The sequence below is a fragment of the Abramis brama genome, assembly GCF_963993115.1.
Source record: "Abramis brama genome assembly, chromosome: 1".
Taxonomy (NCBI): Eukaryota; Metazoa; Chordata; class Actinopteri; order Cypriniformes; family Leuciscidae; genus Abramis; species Abramis brama.
In genome coordinates, this window is record NC_139963.1 from 12,580,734 (window position 1) to 12,592,468 (window position 11,735).

At 39.1% G+C, this 11,735-nt stretch overlaps 1 protein-coding gene across 1 annotated transcript; it reads right to left on the reverse strand.

The window, feature by feature from the left end:
* Positions 1-1,015: 1,015 nt before the first annotated feature.
* On the reverse strand, positions 1,016-11,109 carry nptx1l (neuronal pentraxin 1 like). Its single transcript, XM_084118990.1, has 5 exons — positions 10,564-11,109; positions 9,739-9,946; positions 5,133-5,377; positions 4,750-4,929; positions 1,016-2,274 (listed from the first exon to the last, which is right to left on the reverse strand). The coding sequence occupies exons 1-5, from the start codon at positions 11,002-11,004 to the stop codon at positions 2,053-2,055; spliced, it is 1,296 nt and encodes a 431-aa protein (XP_083975116.1). The 5' UTR covers positions 11,005-11,109; the 3' UTR covers positions 1,016-2,052.
* Positions 11,110-11,735: the final 626 nt, after the last annotated feature.

The following is an 11,735-nucleotide window of genomic DNA, read 5'->3' on the forward strand; positions in this document are numbered from 1 at the left end:
CACATTGACACCAAACTTTGCATGTGTCATTGTCACCTTACTCTGACCACAACACATCACTTTGGTCATAGCACCACCTATTGGTCAAAAGTGATGAATTAAATCAAATTACTAATGATTGTACTTATGATTTTCCAGCCAATTTTCCTAAAATGGTCTTAATATGTCTTTAATAATTGCTTATTGTTGCAGTTGGTCTGATGCTCCCAACCATGTTGGCATGGCATGTTCTTTGTGCTTGGCCCCGATAATTGCTTTATTCATGGCACACCATATTTTGAACGAGTTTATTCTGCAGCAGTGTACTATTGTAGTACACGTATGCTTTACATGTTGGTAAGATGGTCTTTTCTTTCTAATTGAGCGGTTCTTGACCAGAACAAACTGGTCAAGTGGACCAGGGATTATGCCAATATTTAAAAGTCTAGCTATGTGAGGCTACTGGTATAAAATCTACAGTTCAAAAGTGTGGGGTCGGTAATATATTTGAATGTTTTTAAAGAAAATCTATTTTCCAAGGTTGCATATATTTGAATAAAAATACAGTAAAAACAGTAATATTGTGAAATATAATTACAATTTAAAATGACTTTTTTGCTAATGTTTTTAATATGTAACGGTATGCAAAACTGAATTTTCAGCATCATTACTCCAGTCTTCAGTGTCACTTGATCCTTCAAAAATCATTGTAATATGATGATTTGGTGCTTAAGAGATTTTCTGATTATTATCAATGTTGAAAACAGTAGTGCTTCATATTTTTGTGGAAACCATGATTTTCTTTTTCAGGATTCATCGATTAGAAGATTCTTGAGTAGAACGTTCAAAAGAACAGCATTTAATTAAATTAGACATTTTTATTACATTATAAATGTCTTTATAATGACACTTTGATCATTTATCCTTGCTGAAGTATTTATTTATTCAAATACTGACTACTTTTGAATGTATTTTTCCCAGTAGTTCATGGCATTTGTTTATTGCAAATCAATCATTTAGGCACTAACACGCGTGCTATTTTTTGTATAACAATTTTATTACAAAACTTAGACCTTTTTCATCTTTCAGTGCTGCCATGCTTTTAGCATATAACAATACAGTATAAAATCTCAACCCAAAATGAGCTAATAAAAGCAGTTTTTCATTGATGCTGTTGCAGCATTTAGATGTTCATGCTGTTTTCTTTACACGTAACATTCCTTGAAAAATACAAACACCTGCCGAGCACGCCACGATTTAAACAACTTTGAATTACCAGCCTGACCATTTCAATTGTGACAAGTTGTAATCAACATAAAGTATCAGTAGTTACACAAGGAAAGAAAGAGATAAATAGAAGTACACTGCAAATAATGACAAATGTGTTGATTTTTTTTTTTCAACAGCCCAAGGCACCCAGGCTTGAAATGTGTTGGCAATTATCAAGTTATTTTTTACAAACCCACACACACATACACAGACACACCATAAAAATAAATAAATAAATAAAATGCTTCAAGCAGGAGGTGATAAGACAGAACAGAAGCGTGTGAAAAAAGAATAACACACTCAGCTTTGCTTGTTTTACATTCTACATCTGAAGTTCACAGTGAGTATCCCAGGCAGTGGATAGATCTATCTAATAATCCTGATGGAGAACAGTAACCTAAGTGGTTCAGAAATCTACTGCATGACTACATGGCTTCCTGTACGAAGGGAGCGGTCAAATGATCCAGGCTGTTAAGATGGAAGTCTGAGCCGTATCACGTTAAGTAGTTTTCCAGTAAGGCGTTGCTTGCCCAAAGCAGAACCACGGTGCCTTCAAGCTAAAACTCTGAATTATCACCAACACCAGCTTTTGCCTTCCAGATCCAAAAATAAATGACAAAGACGTGATCGTTTTTAGGACTGAGAAGTGTTAAGAGACAAGATATATAGAAATATCTAGAAAATTCCAGTTGATATTGATGTCCATGTTCGGCCTTGATTGAAAATGTGCTTTAAAGATGAATGATTTGGTAACAGACACCTGGTAACTCATATCTCCCATTGGCTGGGAGATGTCTGTGCTCTTTAGTTCAGTTGGCGGCAGGCCTCAAATGTCCATTTCGAAGCCCCTCCGTAGATCTCAATGCTGGTTTCCAACCAAGAGAAGACGTTCCCCACTAGTGCTTTGCTGCTGCATGTGGCCAAGTTATAAATCTCTCCCACGGACAGCTTTCGGTCCCAAATGTTGAAATTGGCCATGTCACCGACAAACGCTTGAGTAGCATCAAACCCTCCACCGAGAGTGTCCTGCAGGTAGATAACATTTATTTGAGATGCAGATAAAATAAACGTTGAATGCCTTCAAAGACATAAGATTAGTCCCCGTTAACCTTTGAAGCTAATCTGAACATAAATGATTCATAAATGCGTTTCATCCCTACAGTCGTCTTTGAAGGTCTCTCCATTTAAAATGAGCCAAAACCTTTTTGTCTATTGGTTGTGCTATAGTGTATTTTAGAACTGACTGTTTACAATTATAACTTCGTATAATTGGCTCTGTTACTAAACATAGTGTGTTGACCTCGAAGGGCTTTTCACACTGTGCTTAAAGGTGCTGTATGTAATTATTTGACTGTACTTAATCATAAAAATACCATAATATGTTAAAAATAATATAATAATAAAAATAATATAATATGCAGATATTTAGAAAACATGCTAAGTTCACATAAGAACAATGCAACCGGCAGTTATTCTACTTTGAAATGTGTATTCCGTGTCGGAATGTCCCAATAATATTTCGACACCCCGGGTTGCCAGTTTGTTGAAAACACAGCGTATTGCAGCCATGGAAGCCAGCAAACGAACTGGGTCAAAGATCGCAGATTCTACCCGACCTAAAAAGCCTCGGCATCCATCTAAAAATCTCTATGAATGGGAGCATATTAAAACACAGATAAATCAACTCATCAACTTCCAGATTAAGGGCCAGATTTAATAAACGGGAAATCAGCAAAATTCCAAAAAAGCGCAGACGGGAGTGGAAAGTTCTGTGCATGATCTACTGACGACGTGCAAATTAAAGAACATAGAGGCAACAGGATCATTTCCATAATGACCAATGCAATCTACCAAGAGCTGCGCAAATTAGCATCTGGTTTAAGGCATGCTGTTTTGGGGGCGGTTAATAATGGCGCATATACCGTTAAAATTGACTACCTTAAGTCTCCTTACCTTCCATTGTTAGTTGCGCTTGCTCCCGTTGCATGTCTCCAATCTGGCAACCCGCATGAGCATTGACGAGGAGGGGGCGGGGTAAAGAACTCTCTCCAATATTTTTTTATTTGGACTGCAGTACTCATTTCAACCACTAGCTGTCAATACTACATACTGCCCCTTTAACCCCGGGTTATCGTTATTCTAAACCCTGCCTTTAACCCCGGATAAAGGAGCGTTTCACACTTGAAATTTAGAAGCGGGATTAGCACTGTTTTTTTTACCCAGGGTTATGAAATGCATTGCAGTGCCAAACTTGTACAGTGTGAAACAAAGCGGTGTTAGAATGTTATGTCTAGATGCTCAACAACCGACAACCAATAGTGTGCCTCATATTCACGTGCTTTGGTCAGTCATTCAAACACAGTGCACTGTATAAAAAGTAGTTTCAGCATTTGAGGGGGAAAAATGTGAAATGGTGACAGAAGACGTGACAATTGGAGTGAAGAAGAGACTGTTTCAATCTTACCTTTATATTTCAAAACGTCCATTCAGGATAAACTTAATAGTACAGTCGGCAATATATAATATGAGGATGCGCAATGCCAGTGTAGAGCCCTTATGTAAGCATATCACATGCGGTATTCATCCAATCAGTGACACTGACACCGCAAATATGCAAATATGACGTTAACCCAGGGTTTAGGAATGTACCGTGTAAAACAGCATTTTATGAATACCCAGGATTAATTGTTAACCCCAGGTAAATTATGAGCAATGTGAAACGTAAATCAAGATAACACAGTTTAAAATGACGCAGGGTTAACTAGTTCAAGTGTCAAAAGCCCTCTAGAGGTGCATTCACATTTACAGTTGTTCGCCGGCTTCTCGTAAGCGAAATCTAGTCATTTTAATATCCATGGGAGACAGATTTTGCAACGGGTTCAAGTTGGTCATAAGGATTAGACGAGCTGCTTGGTTTAAAAGTGATCTGTGAGTCATACTAAACTGTTGACCATAGAAAATCTGGCTATTTTTTGCAAATGTGACCAGGCAGCATCCTAAATAAAATGTAACTTCCTAAGTAAACATTTACATGCATTGTAATGTTATTGAAATTGTGCCCCTTACACAAACTCACAATAGAGTTTAGCACTAAATATTTCTAAGCTAGTATTTGATCCACTAATACCATACAAATACAAAGCATTAAATATTGTTTATGTATGTATTTTCAAATATATCTTTTTAAGACTGTTGAAAGTTTTCAATTTATTGCTTGCTTCAATAAATGATTGGATTGTCTTATCTGAGAAGAATACATGCAAAGCTGCCTTTCAATTTGGCAAAAAAACGAGGTGTTTTACAAGGCAGTTGCCGTTTGGAGGAGCCTCTGCATGGGAGAAAGCCTGCGATGCCTTAAAATGCAGCTACGTAGGCAGCTCGCTGTGTTTTGGAACAGAGCCATTGTGTATTCTTCGCTCATCATTAAATCATCTTTGTGTAACACCTTGAGCTACCACACTTTTCTGTATTGATGAGTGAATTCAAACAGAGGACGCATACCTGCTCTTGTCCCAGAATCAATACCCCTTGTGGTTTGATTGGATGATAAGGGGCCAGACTGTCCCCATTTCCCCTCATTACACCATCCTGATAAGCTTCCCACACTCCATCTCGAGTGGTCCATGTGATACAAATGTGATGCCATTTCCCATCGTTGATCAGGAAAGGTAGCTTAGCAACCTACATCAAAAGAGGGCAAAAACCAGATGAAACCTAGACATCACGTTCATTTTGATGCAGACTGCCTGCTTTAAGTTTGTAACTCCATCCATCCATCCATCCATCCATCCATCCATCCATCCATCCATCCATCCATCCATCCATCCATCCATCCATCCATCCATCCATCCATCCATCCCAATGCTGATAGAGTGGGAATGTACCTTGTCATTGATGAGCAATTCCATAGGGTTGTTTCCCCACTCAATAAGAACCAGTTCATTGGCCTGTCCAGGGACTGCGTAAGAGAAAGGCGTCCCCACTCCTGGAGAGGCGTTGGACTTGAGCCACATGCACACTGTGAAGGCGTACATCTCCGGCAGACTCTTCTTGACTTTAGCATACATGTAGTTGGTCCTCAGAGGGAACGTCAGCTGAAATTTATCCAGTGGTCTGTTGTCCTTTTGACCTGTCATTTAAGAAATAAATAAATACAAAAATCAATCCTCAAACAATCTTACCATAGCTGTATAGCACTAAAACGAGACAATCTCTCAAAATAACTGTGTACAGCCGCGTTTCCACCGAAATTACCCGGAACAAATTGTCCCAGGAACTTTTTTCCCCAGACCTGTTGCTGTCTTAGTTTCCATCGTGGTCTAAAGTACCATGAAGATTATGCAAGATACTGTGCACTACTTTCCAGTTCCCGCTGTATTTCATCCTCTGAATTTAAGTTTAATAAAGCCTGAACTTCGTTGTTGGTCCATCGGTCGTACTTTTTAAACTTTTTGCAACGGTGGTTGAAAAAAAAATGCAGCATGGAGTCAACCAATCAAAATGTGGCATGAGCTCAACCAATCAGCATGTTCAGCGCCCAAGTCACACCCCGAAAGTTCCTGAACTTTGAGAAAGTACTACCTCGCCAGCAGGGACTTTCTGAGGGTGATTTTTACCCGGAACTTCATTTGGACCCTGGTTCCTGCGGTGGAAACCCCAAAGTCCCTAGTTCCTGGGGAAAGTTCCTGCGGTGGAAACTCGGCTAAATGCATACAAAGTCTCTATACATAATTCTAATCAACTATTCATTGCCGTCTATTAATTTAATCATATAAAGAAAATATAATAAAAGCAAAAAAACAAGGTGTGTTTAAAGTATACTTCTAATAAATAATAATAACCAAAAACATCTATTGATTTATTTGTTTCTTTTCGCCTGGGGAAAGAAAAGCACACTAGTTCTGTCCTCCCACCTGGGAGTCTCCCTCGTCTTATTTATTTCTACCCTTGTGTTTGATTCGCGCTACAGGTAACAAGGAGAAAAAGCTGCAATCAATGGTTGGCAGCATTTCTGGTCTCAGGCAGAGGAATAGTTCACCCAAAAACTACATTCTGTCATATAATTTACTCACTCCCAAGTTGTTCCAAACCCATACAATATTCTTTCCTCCATAGAACATAAACAAATGTGTTAAACGCGCTGCTCCTTAAGTCTTAAACAAGCCATACAATCGCTAGACTGCAAGTTGTTATTCCTACAAGCTGAAATTCTTGCCAGTCGCTGTACCTCTTACATCAAGACATATTAAACATGATTTCTAATCAATGAATCTGTTATTTTATTCCATATCCTGCTCAATCTTTTCATCCAAACAATGTACAAATTAACTTTTTTGAACATGAGTAGAAGTAACAAATTACTGCCATTTACTCTATAAATGTAAGAATGTGATCCCACTACTGGTACTGTTCTTATAAAATATAGTTACCTAAATGTAACATTCAAACACAATTATTTATCAACATGAATATATAGTCACAATGATTTATCCCTTTCTGTCCTGAATTTATAACATTTTGCAGATACGAATAACCGTAAAATGTGATTTATGTACCAGGCTAGGGCAAACCCCTTGTATAGACCATTAAGCGGCACAAGAAATCTGACACAAGCTGACAGGCAACATGAAACTAGATGCTCATTCACTTCTCTGAAGCACCTCATATAGGCTTAAGTGCTCTCAGGGTTTTTGGCCACTTGTGTCCTGCACTTTTCTATTACAGCTCGCTCTGACCGCTGCCACTGAGTGCATTATATACTCCTCATATGAGGGTGGATGAGGTTCTGTGTGCACAGTGAAAAAACGTGACTAATCATTTATGCTATTTGTTCTTGGTTATTTTCAGTAACAATTTTATTGATTTGATCAATTAGTCATTAAAGGGTTAGTTCCCCCAAAAATGATCCAAAGATTTACTCACCCTCAAGCCATCCTAGGTGTATATGACTTTCTTCTTTCAGACAAACACAATCAGAGTTATATTTAAATATATTTTAAAAAAGTCCTGGCTCTTCCAAGCTTTATAATGGGAGTGAAGGGTACCTTAGATTTTGAAGCCCCAAAAAGTGCATCCATATATCATAAAAGTTATCCAGATGGCTGCAAGGGGTTAATCAAGGCCTTTGAAGGCCTAGTAAAGGTTAATTGAAGTGAAGCAATGCAGTTTTGTAAGAAAAATATCCCTATTTATAACTTTATAAACTGTAATCGCTGGCATCCGGTAACGGCCGTACGTGAGTCTAGTTCCGGTGGAAGATTGACCTCTGACCCAACGCATGACGTATTGACAAACGCGGAAGCGCAGAGGATAGAGTAAAACAAAACACCGGTCAAGAATTAGAAGTCTAAAACGACAATTTTTTCAAGAGAAATATGGGAGAAGCTTGAGTTTGTTGTTCGAACCACGAGAGACGTTTACTCTCACCTAAGCTTACGCTGCCCCTACATCCTACGTCATGCGTCGGGTCAGAGCTCACACTTTTATGATGGATGGATGTGCTTTTTTGGGCTTCAAAGTCTTGAGCCCCATTCACTCCCATTATAAAGCTTGGAAGAGCCAGGATATTTTTTTACTATAACTCTGACTGCATGGGCGTCAGTTTGGTTTGAAATGTGCTGGGGACAGAGACGCATTCGGAAGTGCATTTTCAGAAGTGCTGGGTACAATGACGCATTCATTTTTTTCCTCTCTTTCGCGCAGGTTATGTTTTGAAAGACGATGTCCTGTAGCTCAGGCACGGCCCCACTTTTCAACAGGCCCACCCAAAACTTAAAAAAAAAAAAAAAAAAAAAAAGTTTAAGGCTACTAGGCTATATTCTAATTTTGTCAATAATTATATAAAAAAAAATCGCCAATAAGCTCATAATTTGAGCTAAAATAGTGTTTAGTTTTAAAAAACATTTAAAAAAGCTGGTTATATTTTGATGTTTCTGCGCAAGTTCAGCAGACAGTGTGAGGTTCGGGTTTGTTCCGATCAGAGCTCGTGAGTGGAGAGCGCATTTCTGAATATTCCGCTCCGCTCACTCATAATATTCCGCAGGGTCCCTCGCTCAACACAGATGTCCTGTTGCCTAGCTGGTTCGAAAATATGTGGAATAAGGGCTTCCTCCAACTAAAAGTTTTTTTTTCTAGTCGACTAGTAGGCTAGTTGTTCGTTTAAGTCATTCGTGGACAAATCGCCCCATTATATTCATTTAATTACTTATAGCCTACAGGATAATGAGCTTATACGTAATATAGCCGCACTCAAGCGCACGACCGCACGCATAAAGCTTGCCACAAAGAACCGGTAAAAGTAATGATTATGAATGCGTCTAAATGTGTCTAAATAGCTGTGAATGTGAATGTGCATTATACGCTGAGTTTCGGTTCATTTATGAGACGAACTCCAGTTCACTCGCCGGCGTATCCATGTCGTGATTCTGCTATATTTACTTCTTATATTAAATCCAGGCAATTGGTTCATGAAACATTGATTAAAATTAAGATATAATTAATACAAAACAAAATTCACTTTAAAGAAAGGCAGCTGTTCTGTTTGAGGTCTCTGTGAAAGTTTTAAAGCAGTCTTTTAGTGCCGCTTTCAGAGCGCTCACGTCCGTAACCGTAAACTGACACGTTGTTTTTTCCCTCATAAATGCAAACACGGAAAATAAAATAAAATTAATATTATAATGTTTTTGGGTCAGACAATGATTACCAAATTTCTCTCTCATATTGCTCCTCACAACCACTGAAAACGGTCAAAAAAATCGAACCAAAAGTCAAATTAATATGGACGGAAGTTAAAAGTGGTGGGTACAAAATGACTCATGACGAAATCTGGTTGGGTACGCGTCCCCCCCGCCCCCCCCCCCCATCGACGCCTATGTCTGACTGTGTTTGGCTGAAATAAGAAACTCGTATCCACCTAGGATGGCTTGAGGGTCAGTAAATTATAGAGTCATTTTTATTTTGGGTGATCTATCCCTTTAAAGCTCAAAATATATTTGGAGCTTGGTGATGTGATTGGATGGACAAGCTCAGCTTGGACATCCTGCAAAGTCTCTTTGTACTTCACAGAAGAAATCGTCTTATTTGTGTGGAATAGAATGAGGGCGAGTAAATGATGAAAATCCACATCCCTTAAAATTCCCTTCATGCCTTTAAGACTGTAAAAGGTTGTGGAAAATTATGCATTTTAATGACTGACGAAAACGTGATTCACATGAATGAAAATTCATGAGCTTGCATAAACTCTCTGGTACCAATCTGTAAATCATGCTATAAAGCTGGTTGGGTGGAATTGGATATGCAAAGCAATGCAGCTCTGTAGACCCCCTCCTCTCTGCGACACACCAGCGACACCACGACGGCAATTTATTATCCATGCTGGCTCGCTCAAGAATATTTTCTCATAGAAAAAAAAAAAGAAAGCAGGTAAGGAAAGCGCCCGTTACATCTACGCGACACGCATGTGATAGGTGGAGCAGAAACGCGAACGGTTACCTTTTTCTAGATCGGTTATTCTCTGGTGCAGTGAGGTGAGAGTGGACTCCACGCGCCCGCGCTGCTCGCTCTCGTTGCGCAGCCCGGGCTTCCCTTCCTCCAAACCGTTCACACGGGACAGGACCTGCTTCTCCAGGTCGTCGATTTTGTTCTGAAGAAGATCCTTCAAGCTGTTCGCCTGGACGGAGTTGTTATTCCGGCTGAATTGCTATGAAATATAAATGTGAATATCTGTTTGTGAGATAAATGTTTCATTTGAGTTTACATAAAAAACAAACAAAAAAACGCCAACCTTATAAGAAAGGCGCACTGGTGCTAATGAAATATCGAGTAAATGTATTTCATGTAATCAAAATGACTGAAGTCAAATGTGATCAATCAACCTGAATGAATTAAGTTACACAAATAAAAGTAATTTTAAAGGGTCCAGATTATGCGGAAACAACTGCACACTGTGTATAATGCATTTTTTTTTAGTTAAGAGTTTTTTCCCCTACATTTTTATATCATGCATGAATGAAATGTTCATTATCAGAAAATAGGCTAGTTTACGTTAAAACGTTAAGTAAGCAAGACTCATCTTACTGGCCATGGTGTGAAAGATTCGGAATAGTTATTTTAATATTTATTTAATTATTTCATTTTAATCTACGGTTTTCTGTCAGCAGTCTCAGTAGGCGTAATGCGTCTTTTAAAAGAGGATTATGCGCCATTATTCAGCACCGCTTTATAGTGTGGTGAATCGGTGTACTATTCTAAAATAAAGTTGTGACAATCCACCTCGGATGGAAGAAAGCGCTCCAGGAGAGAACAAACATAGCCTACCTCCAGGTTTTCAAGCCTCTGCTTGAGTGACTGTAAAGTCTGCGAGAGTTGAGCCAGTGTGTCCGTGGGACCCCTCGACACATCTCCCATTGTGTTCTTGGTGCCCATTTCCTTCCGTCGTCCGCCGACCCGCGCGTCTCCGGGCTCGGACGCGCTCTGACTTTCACACCGCGTCAGCTTGGAAGTCAGTTCCCTGATCGTTTCCTTCTGGTTCATGATCGTTTCCTTCTGTTGCAGCACAGTCTCTCGCAGTTGCATGACCGTGCTCTTGAGGTCCTCCCCGGGAACGCTGTTCTGCAGTGTGGCGGCGCATATGTCCATATCCTTGGGTACGGACGTGCAAATGAACTGGGTCTGTCCGAAGTCCTGGCTCATCCCGTCCGCTAAAAGACAAAAAAGTAAAAAAAGTTTCCAGTGCATCCCTCTCGTTCCAGCCTCCATGGCGCGTTTGTTTTCGGAGTCTCTTCTGGACAAGTGATTTCAGCAGCACTCTCTCTCTCTGTCTGTCTCGCTGTCTCTCTCTCTCTGACAGCTTGTGCTGGTTGTAATCCGGTTGTGGTGCGCGCGGGGTTTATATAGCAAGCGCGTCTGCGGCGGTGAGCTGCATCACGCGCCTGATCATGATCTCCCGCCCCTGGATATTAAAGCAGAAAAAACAACCAGTAAGTCAGAGAAACTCGTTTTTTTTTTTTTTTTTTTACACCGGTGGCCGGATTTTCATTTTTTTTTCTAAAGCTGAGTTAATTCTACACAATCATTGGAAGATTTTCGTCTTTGCGGAAAGAAATAAAATCGTTATGTTTTACAGACAAATAAGTTTGTTATATAGGCAGTATATGCCTATGCTTTACGGTAAAAATATTACTTTAATTCAATTTAAAACGTATGTAGGTCAATGACATGACGTGCATTTTTGTGTCAAAGTGCATTATTTCCTTTTAAAATTATGACATATCACTTTATTCCATTAAACCTATTTATATTACTGAACTGAACAATAAGAAACTAATTAAAATGGTGTCTTAATAATACAAAATTAAACACTAAATAATATGACATCCTTTTAGTTTTGAAACCTGTAAACAAATGTAATAAATATCAATAGTTTTAAAGCTATTGAGATCATTGAAAAACTTTTGTCCAGCAATTTGTATATTCCCAAATGTGAGGGT